The 16,461-nt window shown below is 36.1% G+C and overlaps 1 protein-coding gene across 4 annotated transcripts in view; it reads left to right on the top strand.

Annotated features, from left to right (window-relative positions):
• CENPU (centromere protein U) overlaps window positions 1-16,461 on the top strand; it is a 65,490-nt gene that overhangs the window by 37,351 nt on the left and 11,678 nt on the right. For 2 of the 4 annotated variants that reach the window (XM_031942941.1, XM_031942939.1), the window contains exons 9-13: window positions 2,290-2,368; window positions 2,641-2,688; window positions 7,688-7,749; window positions 11,318-11,474; window positions 13,413-14,372. In XM_031942941.1, coding sequence (XP_031798801.1) covers window positions 2,290-2,368; window positions 2,641-2,688; window positions 7,688-7,749; window positions 11,318-11,474; window positions 13,413-13,526 — 460 coding nt within the window. In that variant the 3' untranslated portion in view covers window positions 13,527-14,372. Of the gene's footprint in view, window positions 1-2,289; window positions 2,369-2,640; window positions 2,689-7,687; window positions 7,750-11,317; window positions 11,475-13,394; window positions 14,373-16,461 lie in introns of those variants that run through there. The other 2 variants (XM_031942940.1, XM_031942942.1) reach the window with 2 other exon arrangements.

The following is a 16,461-nucleotide window of genomic DNA, read 5'->3' as shown; positions in this document are numbered from 1 at the left end:
TGGAAACTGACTAGATGTCCATCAGTTGGGGAATGGCTGAATAAATTATGATATATGAATGTTATGGAATATTATTGTTCTATAAGACACGATTCAGCAGGCTGATTTCAGAAAGACCTGGAGAGACTTACATAAAGTGATGCTAAGTGAAATGAGTAGAATCAAGAGAACATTATACACAGAAACAACAAGATTATGAGATGATCAATTCTGATGGACATGGTTCTTTTCAACAATGAAGTGATTTAGGCCAGTTCCATTGGACTTGTGATAAAGAGAGCCATCTGCATCCAGGAAGAGAACTGTGGGGACTGAGGGTGAATCACAACAAAGTATTTTCACCTTTTCTGTTGTTGTTTGCTTGCTTTTTTTGTTTTTTGTTTTTTTTTATCTGATTTTTCTTTTGCAGCATGATAAATATGGAAATATGTATAAAATAATTGCACATGTTTAACCTGTATTGGATTATTTGCTATCTAGGGGAAAGAGTGGAGAAAGGGAGGGAGAAAAAAATTGGAACAAAGTTTTTGCAAGAGTGAATGTTGAAAATTATCTTTGCATATATTTTGAAAATAAAAAGCTATTTTTTTTTTTAAAAAAGGATCTGTTCCAAACTTAGGGTGGAAAATGGGCAGAAAGGTAATGGGAAATTTTTTTTTAAGGATTGGTGGTAAATTAGCATGTTTTTAGGCAGATGAAAAAGAGTCAGTGAAGAGGGAAAGAGATTGGAGTCCTCATGGGATAAGGTCAAGTCTACAATTAGAGGCATTACCTTATTAAGGAATAGTGATTATTTTTCCTCTGTGATGATGGTGGAAGAGAATGGATGATGATACTGAGTATTTTTTTTTTTGAGGAGTCAAGTTGAGGGGACCTCCCGTCAGATTTAAGGACTCATTTTTCTCAGTGCAAACCGAGTCATTTATTCCAAGTGGTCTGCAGAGAATCCTGAGTGTGGGAATCATCAGAAAGATAGTGATCACTACCAACAGTGATAGTGAAAGCCACTCCAGTGAGTTGATGGAATCTGCAAGGGAGAAGATTATATAAGGAGAGGAAGGCTGGAGTAAGTACCCATTTCATGGAATTGGGAAGAGTGCTAGAAGCCATTGGATTAAGAGAAAGGAGAAGAACTTGTGTGATGGAAGAGAATATCCAGATTGAAAACTCCTTCTCTTTCTCCTTTGATGGCTATTAGCCACTAGCAGAAGATTTGAAAAATCTACTGAAGAGAGTAAGATACTGTCAGAAATCAGTAAAAGCAGAGCCTAGTCCCCAGGCTTAGCATGTGGAATCAGTCCATTTTCATGGCTTTTTGAATATTTGGGTTTTAGCCTCTGAGCCTCTTATGCATTTGGTGATGTCATCTACTCCTTTATCTTCCACTGTCACATATTTATAAACACAATTTATAAACATCAAGAAAGCAGGGATTACACTCTTTAATCTTTGTATCTAACTCAGTTTGGAATATAGGGATAGAATTTCATTTCAAAGGTAATCATGATGTATAATGCCATTTTCTTCTTAACTGCCTAAAATAATTACTCAGCATTGTGAGAAAAAGTAAAGGCTTTTGACTTTATCTCTTATCACGTGCTATTAAACTTAATATGTGATTCTGTGTTAAATATTGTAAAGTGTCAAACTTTTTCTGAATTGTGGGATTTTAAAAATTGAGTTTCTTCTAAGTTGAGAAAATTCTAAGTCACTGATGTTGACTTAATATTACTTTTATTGACAGATTATCCATTATAGTGATTACTCCCTCAGAGAATTCAAGAAATAAAAACAAATCAACAGAAACTTGTTGAGTGTTTTTAATTTGCAAAGCTTGTATTTGGAGGATTTCTATCAGTAAACAAAGTGATAATCTCTCTCTAGGAATTAGTGTTTTGAAGTTGATGGCATTTTTTTGTCATCTGACCAAATGATCCAGGCAGAAATAGTCTTTGACTCCTAAAAATTATTTTAAATTATTTTATTAGCTAACATATTAGGAAAGACCCAAGTGATTAGATTAGATTTACCTAAGCTAGACTCTGAAAAAACAATGAGGCTTCCATCATTACTGGATTCAAAAAAAGTTCATGAAGAGTAACTCCACAGTTTTGAGTGTGTGCATATATGTAATTCATCATCCATTTATATACAACCTACAAAAAGAATTGATCAATCTAAAGTTCACATTCATTATTCTTGTAAAGAGAACAACATAAATTAGAAATTTATATCAACACATATCTTATTGTTAGTAAACACCTAAATTTCTCTTTCTTATTCTTACAGGCAGCAAGTGGAATCTATAATTTGCCAGAGAGCAATCGACAGTTTTTATTCTGTTTTTAAGGAACAATTTATTAAAATTGTAAGTTTTATTGGTATGAAGCCACCATTTTTGAACATGAGTTGTTGAAATATATAAACATTTTATGTTGTTCTTTAGACCCTTAAGCTAGAATCTCCTTCCATATACCCATATCTGTGGTCTATGAGAGACCTTATTGGAGCCAGCATTGGCATAATCATTGTGTGTACATGTGTTCTGTGTTAAATTAAAAAAAATTATAATTAAAAACTAAAACACAAACATGTGTAGTTCTGAACATTGAATTTACATGTGTTTTCTTTTGTGTGTAGCTTTCCGAAGTCCAAAATCTGAAAAATTTGAAAAGGAAGAATGCCAAGGTAGGTCATTTGTGATTTGTGATATACTTTTATAAAAAATATAAATAATAGTAATAATAACAAGAAGAATAGCAAACATTTATATTCCCCTTTAGTACTTTACATAGATTAACTCATGTCGTTGGCACAACAGGCCTTGGGAGTGGATGCTTTTATAAACTGAGGCATGCAGAAATGAAGTGACTTGCTTAGGGTTACATAGCTATTCATTGCCTAAGGAAGAATTGAAACTTGGATCTTCCTTCCTCCAAATCCAGAACTCTATTCATTAGCCCTTGCTGCCTGAACGACTACACAACATTGCAGTGTTCATGTTAGTCCAAGTTTCTGAATCAGAAAATCTGGATTGCAATTCTCCCTAGTCATGAGTGTGTGTCATTGTTGTTCAGACTCTTCATGACTCTCTTTGGGGTTTTCTTGGCAAAAATACTGAAATGGTTAGTCATTTTCTTCTCTTGCTCAATTTACAGGTGATGAGACTGAGGCAAATGGGGTTAAGTGCATGGCCCAAGGTCCCACACCTAGTGCATATTATTTAAACTCAGGAGTCTTCCTGATCTCTATGCCTTATGGTGCCACCTAGCTGCCCTATTAGTTGGGTGATCTTAGACAAAGCAATTATTTAGGCCTGATTCTTCATCCATGTAATGAGGAATATTATATTTGCATTACACGTCGATTATGAAATGCAACAAAATACACTGCTGTATTGATTTAAGAATTATAACAGACTTTTTTCACATTTGAAGTCTTTAAGTTTATATGACTGGTATGTATCTGAATCAGGAATTGATACCAATTGTCCTAATACCATATGGGATTATAGAGGAGACTTGGAGACTGTCATTTATAGATCTGAAACCTGAAGTTTAACTACTAACATCAAATGACTCCTACATCATGTGACAGCACTTTGTTACTTCTGTATGACTGGACTCTTTCCATGTTCTTCTTACCGAGTCATTGTTGGTGAACTAACAGTAGTTTTCTTGGCTCATCTTTTTACTTTCTCTAAGACCCTTTCCAACCACCAAGGCAGTGGGGTACAATGGAAAGAACCCGGCTTCTTGAGCCCTGGGTTATTCCATTTCAGGTATTTACTTCTTGTGTGAATCGTCACCAGGTAATCACAATGTCACAAGACATATGAAAAAGCTAAGTTTATTACAAGTGAAATGAACATGCATGTGAGACTTGAGTTCATAATCTTTATAGAAATTTGTACATTTATGACAAAATAACAAAAAGAAGGCGGAAAAAAACATATTTTTACCTGGCATGGGAAGGGAAAGGTGGGAAAAAGATCAAACTCTTCCCAAAGAGGGGGAGAAGCAAGAGCCACATTTTTCCCCCCTTGGGAACTACTAGACTATGAATATGGGATAGTCCACTTATCTGCAAAGGACCCCAGCTACACAAGCATTTTTCCAGCCTGGCACAAATTAACTAGTGCCTGTTTTGCCTCCCAAGGACACATGGGAATTCAGCTTGGGGTGCAAAGAACAAATGTTGGGGAAGGGGAAAGACTCATTTTTTTCCCCCCAATTAAATATAAAAATATAAAGAGATTTTTTTTCTCCCTTCCTTTACCTCCCCCTTCCCCAAGACAGTAAGCAATTTGATACAGATTATACATGTACAATCTTTATAAACATTTTCATATCAGTCTTGTTGTCAAAGAAAAATCAGAACAAAAGGGGAAAACTACAAGAAATGGGGGGAAAAAACCAGTATGCTTTAATCTTCATTCAGTCTCCATAGTTCTCTCTTTGGATGCAGATGGCATTTTCCATCCCAAGTCGATTGGAATTGTTTTAAAATCATTGTACTGCTAAGAAGAGCTAAGTCTGTCATAGTTGATCATCACACAATCTTGCTATTACTGTATATCCGGTGTTCTCCTGTTCTGCTCACTTCATGTAAGTTCATGTAAGTTTTTCCAAGCTTTCTGAAATCATCATTTCTTATAAGAACAATGTATTCCATCACATTCAGACACCACAACTTTTTCAGTATTCCTCCAGATGAGCATCCATTCAATTTCCAATTCCTTGCCACCACAAAAAGAGCTGCTACAAACATTTTAGCACATGTGGATTTTTCCCCTCTTTTATGATCTCTTTGGGATGTAGACCCAGTAGTGACACCACTGGATTGCAGTTTTATAGCCATTGGGGCATAATTCCAAATTGCTCTCGAGTATTCCTGAATCAGTTCACAGCTCCATCAACAGTGTATTAGTATCCCAGTTTTCCCACATCCCCTTCAACATTTATTTTTGTCTCTTCTTGTCATCTTAATCTGTGGTGTTCTCTTCTTTTTTATAATATATGAATGGTTCTCTCTGAGAGCGGTTTTCTGGAGGCAGCCTTAGTATCAGTTCAGATCAATAATGACCTCAACTGCAGCCAGCTGTTAAAATCCAAAAGTTTATTTTCTCCTTCCAAGTCTTATCTCTTTCCTTGGGCCTGGATAGCTTTATTAGAGGCCTATCTCACTCCTTGGTTCCAAGAGCTCTTGCAGCTTGTCTGCCAGATTCTGCCTCCAGCTCTCTCTGAATCTTGGTTTTCAATCTCCAGAGTGCTCTTTGGCCCTGAGAGATTCTTGCTTATATGCTGTACACTGAGTACACACCAGTCATTCTATCACTGGGAAACCATTATTTGTTTTAGGATTAAATCAATTCTAAACTAGATTTAAACATTGTTTCCTCAATTCCTCTTAGTACCTTGTTTCAAGTTCTGGCCCATAACATCTCCTTGTAGGATCAGATCAATCATACTGAACCATGCTAAATTAGATAATTATTGTCTCTATCAACTCTAATGATTTAACACTTTGTAAGAAATGAGGTATTACCTCAAAGTTGTTTTAATTTGCATTTCTCTAATCAATAGTGATTTTAGAGCTATAAATGGCTTTAGTTTCTTCATCTTAAAGTTGTCTGTCTGTGTCCTTTGACCATTTATTCATTTGGAAATGATTTGTATTATGAATTTGACTCAGTTCTCTAGATATTTGAGAAATGAAGCCTTTATCAGAAACATTGGCTGTAAAAATTGTTTTCCAGCCTTGTACTTCCCTTCTCATTTTGGTTGCATTGATTTTGTTTGTGCAAAATCTTTTTAATTTAATGTAATCAAAATTATCCATTTTGCATTTCATAACGTTCTATTTCTTGTTGGTCATAAATTCCTCCTTTCTCCAAAGATCTGAGTTAAACTATACCTTGCTTTTCTAAATTGTTTATAGTTATTACCCTTTTTGTTTAAATCATGAACCCATTTCAACCTTATCTTGGTGTTTAGAATTATCAGTTTGTTTCACCTAGATTTTGTCATATTATTTTCTAGTTTTACCAGCAAATTTTTCCAAATAATGAGTTCTTATCACAGAAGTTGGAGTTTTTGGATTTATGAAATAGTAGATTACTTTAATCATTGATTGACTATTGTGTCTGATGAACCTAACCTATTACACTGAGCTGCCACTGTTTCTTAGCTCATACCAAATGTTTTTGATGATTACCACTTTATAATAGTCGACATTATTATATAATAATTTTATAATAAGTGTGGTACAGCAATGAGGCTACCTTCCTTTGTGTGTGTGTGTGTGTGTGTGTGTGTATTTTTAATTAGTTCTCTTGATATTCTTGACTTTTTGTTCTTCCAGATGAATTTTGCTATTATTTTTTCTAGCACTATAAAATAATTTTTTGGCTTTGATATGGTGCTGAATAAGTAGATTAATTTATGCAGAATTATCATTTTTATTATATTAGTTCAGCCTAAACCATAAGCACTTAATATTTTTTCATCACTGTGTGTGAAAAATGTTTTGTAATTGAGTTCATATAGTTCCTGGGTTTATCTTGGCAGGTAGACTTCCAAATTAAATGAAATTTCTTTCTCTTTTTTTGTTGCTGGGTTTTTTTGTTAATGTAAAAATGCTGATGATTTATGTGGATTTATTTTAAGTCCGGCAACTTTGCTGAAGTTAATTATTTCAAATAGTTTTTTAGCTGATTCTCTAGGATTCTCTTAAGTAAACCATCATATCATCTGGAAAGAGAAATAGTTTTGTTTCCTCATTGCCTACTCTAATTCCTTCTATTTCTTTTTCATACTGCTAAAGCTAACAATTGCAGTTGTTGAATAATATTGAATTGAATAATAATTGAATCATAGTGTGCTAACAGGTATCCTTGTTTCACCTCTGAGCTTGGAAAACTTCTAGCTTATCCGTATTGGATATAATGATTGCTGATGGTTTTAGATAGATGCTTATCATTTTAAGAAATATTCCATTTATTCCTATGCTCTCTACTGTTTTTAATGGGAATGGATATTGTAGTTTGTCAAAAGCTTTTTTTTGCATCTATTGAGGATAGTCATGATTTCTGTTAGTTTTGTTATTGATATGATCAGTGGTAGTTTGTAAAGGTGGGGGTCCATTCTTAACATATTCAGGGTATCCTGTATGCTTTGGGTGCAGTTTTTCTGGAAAATAATGGTAACTAAAAAGACGAGTTCATGGGACCCCTTAACAGAATTTAGGGGAGCCATGGAATCTTGCTGTTATGTGAGGGGATTGGACTCCTTCCAGCTCTTAAGTCTGGGGTCCTATGATGTTGTATGTCTGAATGTTCCCAGGATAGCATGCTGTCTCTGCCTGGGGCAGGTAGAAAGTAAAGTGAATAAACTGTAGGGTCTGGAGACAGAATGATCTGAGGTCAAATCAGGTTTGAGCATTGTATGACCCTTGAGGGTAGGAACTGGTTTTTGTTTTGTTTTTTTTCCTTTGTTTTCCTAGTGCTTAATATGATACTTGAAGGCACATAGGAAGTCACTTCATCTCTCTTTGCCTCAGTTTGCTCATCTGTAAAATAAATTATTGTAAGAATCTAATAAGATGGCACATACATGCCAACTATAATAATAATGATTACCTAAAGCTCTATGTACGTGTAACTAATAATTACAATATTATTATTTAGGTGATTACAAATATCAATAAGAAAAGGAAGTGTTTATTTGAAGCTCAAGATCAACTAATAAGGTAAATGATTTGAAGAATGTTTAGAACTGAAAGTTGTAGACTAATTTTTATCTTTACAGATGAAACCTGGTTGAAGTCCAGAGAGAGAATCTGTCTTCATAAGATCAGTTTTATAGAATTAACCTGGACCCATATATTGGTCTCTCTTGCTGCTTTCTGTTTAATCTTAAAGCCCAGTGGTGTTGGTTTCATAGGGTGGGTCCCAGCTCACATCTTGGCACTGTGGCAGAGAGATCAGATCAGGATCCAGGACACAGGATCAGGTTGGGAGCTCTCATCTGGAATAAAGAAGGGGATGCCGGAGTTGGGTCTGATGCCGGAGAGAGGCAGTGGAGGGGGCAGTGGAAGGTGTCGTGGGGCCTGCCTCAACTGTGATCCAGCATTATATCCTCAACCCATATGTATTTGGTAACTGTTCTGTGACCAGGACTGGGGGAGATGCCAAAAAAGGATTGAGATGAGTTTGTCTCTCCTCTGGGTTGACTTTTAAAGCTCTATTTAAACTCAGCCACTTCTTCTTTTTCCATTCTGCATACAGTTGACGACCCATCCCCACCCCCATCCACTCCTTGCCAGTCCAGCTTCACCTTTCTACTTGCTGTGCCTTTTGTGTCACCTCTCATCCCCAAGCCCAACATGTTCCCCACCTGTGTCTCCTGTTATCCTTCAAGCCTCAGCACAAATCGCACTTCCTGTAGGAGGCTTTTCCCTGTGAAATTGCCTCTTCTCTCTCTTATATATCTTGTATATCTATAGTTATTTATGTTGTCTCCCCCATTAGAATGTGAGTTTTCCTGTAGGGTAGGAACTGTTTTTAAATCTTTCTTTGTTTCCCTAATGCTTGCTTAGCATGGTGCTTGGCTTATAACAAGTACTTAATAAATGTATTTTGATCAATTGATCAATTTTAGGAGAGGCCAGAGCACAAAACAATTTTCAGAACCATATGAAAAAGATAATAAGGAATAGAATTGAGGACATCATCTTGTCAAATGTCTTCCTATTATGGATTATATTGTGGCCCAAGATGATTTAATGCCTGTTGGTGTTCTTTTCCCAAAACACAGCCAGGTGATAAAAGTTCAGATCTTTTGTTGTTTTCTCAATATAGCCCGGTTAGCTCAGAGGCCTATCTCTCTGCTTGGCTCCAAGAGCTTTTGCAGCTTTGTCCTTGGCTTCTACCTCTGCTTTCTTCAGCCTCCAGCCAGCACCAAGGTAGAAGATGCAATGCAATCTCTCTTGCCTCGAAGATAGGGCTTGTGGGCTTCCTCCCAGAGTGCTCCTCTCCGACCCCAGTCAATGTTTCCAAGAAAACTCTCTCCAGCTCTAAGAGCTTCCTGATATATATGATCTCCCAAAGGTTAACTCCTCCTTCTGGAGAGAGAGGGATTCTGGGTTATCTTCCAGAGTGCTCTCTGGCCCTAAGGGAGGTGTGAATTCGGATATCTCATACTAAGCCATACTAAGCCCTGAAATCTCCCAAATGAGAGAACTCCATTGAGTACTTAGATACTTATGAGCTCTCTAAAGGTGTGAACACAAACATTGTTTCCATCAGTTGTATTTAGTACCTTGTTTCAAGTTCTGGCCCCAAATATCTCTAAGATCAAATCAATCATATTGAACCATGCTAAATTAGATAATTATTGTCTCTATCAACTCCAATGGCTTAACAGTTTGTAAAGATTCCAACAAATGCCAGCCCTAAGAACACAGTAAAAATTAGATCCTAGATCTCCTGACTCCTAAATGTAATCTCTGAGGTTTCTGCCCTGAGTCTCTTCTCTTTCCCCTTTGTAGTACTTCACTTGGAAATCTTATCAGCTCACATAGATTTAACATTCTATGCTAGTGATTTTCAAATCTACTTTTCCTGCTCTGGTCCATAATCTTTTTATCTCCTAGTGCCTTTCAGACATCTCAAACTATTCATCTAGTATGTGCCTTAAACTCATTATGCTCATATAACCTTTCCCCTTAAATGTTCCCCTACACCCTTTCTTAGTATTGCAGAGGGTAACAGCATGCTCTCATTTCCTCACATTCACAAGCTAGAAATCATTCTGACCTCCTTCCTCTCTCATACCCTCCATATCTAAGTTGTCACCAAGGCTGGTTTTACTGATTTCACCTTTGCCCATTTCTTGGATACATTTTGTTCTCTGCCGTTGCCACTACTCTGGTGCAAATCCACATCACTGAATACTTGTTCTTTTGCAATAGCTGCTGGTACGTCTGCCTGCCTCAGGTCTCTCCATACTCCAATCCATTCTTCAGTCAGCCACTAAAGTGATTTTCCTAAAAAATAGATCCAACCATGTTACTCCCCTACTTGATAAATTCCTATGACTCTCTCTGTTCAGGAGAAATAGGAAAAATTCCCCTCTTACTTTTCAGTCTTCTTCCATCTTACTCCCCATTATATATTATTTGATCCAGTGACACCGCCCTCTTGGTTGTTCCATCCATTTTGGGAATTTTCTCTATCCCCCACACCTCCTTCTTCTGCTCTCCCTGGCTTCCTTTAAGCTCCAAATGAAATCTTGTCTTGTAGGAAATGTTTATGAGCACCTCTTAATTGTAGTGTCTTCCCTCTAATTTTTATGTATCTGTTTGCATGTTATCTGTCCCCATTGCATTGTAAACTTCTGAAAAGCAGGGACTATCTTTTGTCTCCTTTTTTTGTGTGTGTGCTCAGCACAATGCCTAACACATAGTAGGCACTTAATGTTTATCGACTGATCTTCATTGGTTTGCCTAATATCATATACCCAACAACATCAGGATATACAGTTATAGATTGTTTTCTTTTTCTTAACTGAAATTGTTGCCAAAATACTTGATAAAATCATAGAATTTTAGGAGTGATAAATAGTAACCATATATAGAAGTTGAAGGTTTTTTTTAATTGACATTTATAAAACTCCTTCTACTCAGAACCCTGTGGTGCCCAAAGCACATACTTGGAAAATAGAGGACTATCTCTGAAATAGCTAGAAGAATATTGTAAAGATGTGGTTAATTGGCACAACAGAAGTATTGCCCTTTCCATATTGCCTGGACAACATGCATTTGGTCTTAGTGGATACAGGTGGATTGAGTTATAGCTACAAACAGAAGCTCCAGATATATGCTTTGGATCCAGGAAGACTGGAAATAATATCTTGCTCTTGAAGAGTTCTCCCCTGTATAATCGGCTTCCCCATCTAGTTAGAATAATGAAAGTAAAATAAAACCTAAGTCAAGATTTATTGCATTTGAGAAAGATTATTGATAAACAAAAATTACTTGGTCATCGAGTCATTATTTCATCACAACACTCGCAGATGTTATTAACAAGAGACCCAGGAGAACCTTTCCCATGAGGCTCCCAAGTTTTGTTATTATCATTGCCCTCATATTGCTTTCAGTCTAGGAGATGAAATGGTCCAGAAGGGATAAGGAAAAGAGCAGGGAAACCACTGAAGGCCTCCATTTGGCCACTTGGAGAGCCCATAAGTGTATTTATGTCACATGCTATGGTTTTACTTCAATACCTCTTATGCATTTGGTAAAAATGTTGTTTCAGGACTGAACCACAGCTGAAATATCTACAAATAAAATATGAGGAACTTAAAGAAAGAAAATCCTCCTTCACAGAAGCAACATGGTTTTTCTCCAATTTAAAACAGCTTCATGATGATTATGCAGCTCTTAATAGGCAAGCCCCATCAGGAAGAGAAGAGGTGAGTGTCACTTGACTTTATTTTGGTTTCTTCATTATACTTCAGGAGAAACAATTCCTTTATATCTCTTTGGGGGTCAGCTCAGCCAAGGTCATAAGCTCTCACAGACTAACCTGGTCACAAAATGCTCTGCAAATGTTCATGAATCCTCCCAGAGATCCTAGGAAGTTGGTGCTGTTATAATCCCCATTTTATAGATGAGGAAACTGAGACAGACAGCAGCAAAGTGACCTGTCACTGTTGGTAAGTGTCTGAGGCTGAATTCGAGCTTAGGTTTTCCTGACTCCAGGCTGGGTCCCTATTCATAATGTGTCTACATAGACTTTCCCCAGCTGTACACATCACTGAAGCTATTTGAAAGGATCCATTCATCATACTCTTAAATGATTTTAAATATATAATTACTTAATAACTAAAGGAATAAAGATTTAAAAGTCATACTTTATTTGAAGCTAAGAGTGTTTGCTTACAGAAGATTTAAGATAAAGTTTATGCCTTTTATACAAATCCTTATTGAGCGCAATTACTGTATTTTTTTTAATCCAAGAAAACTAGTTGATTCCACTAGTGGCCAGTTTTCACCAGAATTAGTTAGCAAGCATTTAAGTTTAGCTAGAGCATTGGGCCTGAAGTCCAGAAGACTTCAGATCTGGTCTCAGACACTGTGGCCTTTGACAAGTAACCCAATCTGTTTGTCTCAGTTTCTTTATCTGTAAAGGGGGATCATAATAGCACTTGCCTCTCAGAGTTGTGAAAATCAAAGGACATCATAATTGTAAAGCATGTAGCATAATGCACATGCTAGATGCTATATATTAGTGATGCTGATGCTATACCAGGCAGGAGGAATCCAAATGTCGTAATTGAAACATATGGCAAGACCACAAAAATACACAGGTTTACAGAGAACAAATATAAAATAGTTAAATGAAAAGAAGGGTCCTTTCCCATGGATCCCATAGTTCCTCCTTGGGTTCTTTTCTCATGCTAGAGCTGTCTTGGAATGAAGTTATTAGATATTTTAAAGTTTATATCATCTCATTATAACTTGCGCATTGTTTTATGAGAATGGTAATAATATTCTGAAAGCTACATTATGGAAAAGGTTATTTTACTATATATTTTAGAAAACTTTCCAGAAGCTGGCGAACTAATGGTTTTTAAAAATGAACTTAACTGTTATTATATACCAATCTCTTTTGTAATAAAACAAGTTAACTTTGTCATAGTATGATTCTAGGGAGAAAAAAGCCAACTAGTAACTGGCCTAATCGGCATTTTTGTCCCAGGGAAGGAAGGCAGGAAATCCTGCTTCAGTAATTATCAGTGTTAAACAAAATACATGCAGCAATGTCTGTGGTTCTTTCTCCTCCTCCCTTTTCTTTCTGATTTTTGGTTTAGCTTTTAGTTCTATATTTTCTTTTGCCTTTATTCTATGTTATGAATGCACAACTATGAAAAGAAGCTCCAAAGACAGTTTCTTAAAAGGGCTATAACGTAGGGTAACTAATCTAAAATAAATCCACTAGATATCACATGGGTGGCAGAACTATTCTCAACCAGATCTTGAAATGTTCTGGTTTTTTATGAATCATTCATCTTTCAACCCCCCAGATTACTGGCCCTATGCTCCTAGTGCTCACTGGGGGCGTGAGGTGAAGCAAGGAGGAAAGAAGGGGCATAGTGAGAATGAGGGGCTGCAGAATGTCTAGGCTTGGGAACTTGTCTCATCCAGCTCATCCAGCCCTTTTAAGAGATGGAACTTGCCCAAAATTGCACATTTGGTAAGGATTCAAACTCAGCGCTCTGCATCCAAAAGCCAGAGCTGTTTCCCTACACCCGAGTACAAGGCAAAGTGACACTGAATTGTAAGATGTGAGAATGCTTAAGATGAGTGAATCTACTACACAGTCATTTCAGTTACTTTTCCTTCAATAGTATGACTCATCCAGCCTGCCAGCTCTGCTGTTTGAAGCAAGAAGCATTTCGGGAGCAGCACAGCACCTGAAGAAAATCAACTCTCACCTTCAGCAGCTTTCTGACCAGAAATGAGAGAGAACCTGCCTTAGAGTATATCTTGGTATAAATTTGTTCCTAGAGATTAAGTTTGTATATTTAATTTAGCATAATTTATTAAACTGTAGTTAAATATAAAAATCATTATTTTAGAAAATTTGCTTTGGAGTAATTCCTAGGTAGTGAAGGTCTATATAGATTTGTGAATAGTTTAAGAAAAAGATGTTAATAAAAAAAACAAGATAACTTTCAGATTTAAAGGGATTTACTTTGAACTGAACTTACTAGCTATTAATGCTTTCAATTTTATTTCTGAATGATAGTAATCTGGCATTAATTTTGCAGTGCTAAAAATATGAAAAATTAGATTATCTTAATTAAATATCTTAATACTTGTAGCCTTCCTTAGTCCATTAAAGCATGTTAAAAAAAACACAAAACTTTGAGTAAATATAGTTACTTGTTAAAAAATACTTTCTTGAGCCACAATATTTTTCTTAATTTGGTTTAAAAGAAAAGATCTAAGAGAATAGAAGAGACAAGGAGCATGGTGCATTCTGCTCATATTTTTCACCTTTTTTTTTTTTTTAAACCATAGTTTTTATTTTTTCTTATTTTGCTTTTGGTTTTGCATATCATATATTGATTTTTAAACATATACTTTCTCCTCCCAACCTAGCAGGACTTTCATTTTACTTAACCTCTCTCCGCTCCCCCCCCCCCAAAAGATAAAAACTGTAAAACTAACAAAAACCCAGAGAATGTATCCAATCGTTCACAAATATTCCACTTTCCATTTCTATAGAGAAATGGAAAGAAGTTTGGCTTCTCAATTCTTCTGGCACCAAGTTTGGCTAATAAAATTAGTTGAGTTTTGTTTTGGTTCTTGTCATGTGTACTCTGTTCCTGGTTTAACTTAATATTTCCACATCACATTTTGTTGTTTTTTTTCCTACAATAAATGGGCACACTATTTACTAAAACAAGTAGTACTCCCATGAATTTTGGGGGACACAACAGAGCCTTTTTTAAAATTAACTTCTTGTGTCTATATACACACATACACACACAGTCATGGGGATGGATCAGAGGGAAGGCTCAGGTTAGTAGCTTTTTTTTTGTCGGGCAAAATCTGGCATTACTTTTGCGAGATTATTGGGAAGATTTCATAGCTTTCACAAGTGTTTTCTTCCCACAACTCCTGCAGTTTCCACCCTCAATAGTTTAAGTTGATAATTCTTTTTTTTTTTTTTTTAATAGCCTTTTATTTACAAGTTATATGTATGGGTAACTTTACAGCATTAACAATTGCCACACTTCTTGTTCCAATTTTTTACCTCTTATCCCCTACCCCCTCCCCCAGATGGCAGGATGACCAGTAGATGTTAAATATATTAAAATATAAATTAGATGCACAATAAGTATACATGACCAAACCGTTATTTTGCTGTACAAAAAGAATCAGACTCTGAAATATTGTACAATTAGCTTGTGAAGGAAATCAAAAATACAGGTGGGCATAAATATAGGGATTGGGAATTCAATGTAATGGTTCTTAGTCATCTCCCAGAGTTCTTTTTCTGGGCATAGCTGGTTCAGTTCATTACTGCTCCATTGGAAATGATTTGGTTGATCTCATTGCTGAGGATGGCCAGGTCCATCAGAACTGGTCATCATCTAGTATTGTTGTTGAAGTATATAATGATTCCTTGGCCCTGCTCATTTTACTCAGCATCAGTTCGTGTAAGTCTCTCCAGGCCTTTCTGAAATCATCCTGTTGGTCATTTCTTACAGAACAATAATATTCCATAATATTCATATACCACAATTTATTCAGCCATTTTCCAACTGATGGGCATCCAACTCAGTTTCCAGTTTCTAGCCACTACAAAGAGGGCTGCCACAAACATTCGTGCACATACAGGTCCCTTTCCCTTCTTTATGATTTCTTTGGGATATAAGCCCAGTAGTAACACTACTGGATCAAAGGGTATGCACAGTTTGATAACTTCTTGAGCATAGTTCCAAACTCCAGAATGGTTGGATTCGTTCACAACTCCACCAACAATGCATCAATGTCCCAGTTTTCCCGCATCCCCTCCAACAATCATCATTATTTTTTCCTGTCATTCTAGCCAATCTGACAGGTGTGTAGTGGTATCTTAGAGTTGTCTTAATTTGCATTTCTCTGATTAATAATGACTTGGAGCATCTTTTCATATGACTAGAAATAGTTTCAATTTCTTCATCTGAGAATTGTCTGTTCATATCCTTTGGCCATTTTTCAATTGGAGAATGGCTTGATTTTTTTTATAGAGTTAATTCTCTGTATATTTTGGAAACGAGGCCTTTATCAGAACCTTTGACTGTAAAAATATTTTCTCAGTTTATTGCTTCCCTTCTAATCTTGTCTGCATTAGTTTTGTTTGTGCAAAACCTTTTCAGTTTGGTATAGTCGAAATTTTTTATTTTGTGATCAGTAATGATCTCTAGTTCTTCTTGGGTCATAAATTCCTTCCCCTTCCACAGGTCTGAAAAGTAAACTATCCTGTGTTCCTCTAATTTATTAATAATTTCATTCTTTATGCCTAGGTCATGAACCCATTTTGACCTTATCTTGGTGTATGGTGTTAAGTGTGGATCAATGCCTAGTTTCTGCCATATTAGTTTCTAATTTTCCCAGCAATTTTTGTCAAACAGTAAGTTCTTATCCCAAAAGCCGAGGTCTTTGGGTTTGTCAAAGACTAGGTTGCTATAGTTGTTGACTGTTTTGTCCCTTGAACCTAACCTGATCAATTTGTTGTTGATCAACTAATCTATTCCTTAGCCAATACCAAATGGTTTTGGTAACTGCTGCTCTATAATATAGTTTTAGATCAGGTACAGCTAAGCCACCTTCATTTGATTTTTTTTTTTTTTCATTAATTCCCTTGAAATTCTTGACCTTTTGTTTTTCCATATGAATTTTGTT

The sequence above is a fragment of the Sarcophilus harrisii genome, chromosome 6 (assembly GCF_902635505.1).
Source record: "Sarcophilus harrisii chromosome 6, mSarHar1.11, whole genome shotgun sequence".
NCBI lineage: Eukaryota > Metazoa > Chordata > Mammalia > Dasyuromorphia > Dasyuridae > Sarcophilus > Sarcophilus harrisii.
This window is presented reverse-complemented; position numbering and strand designations above follow the sequence as displayed.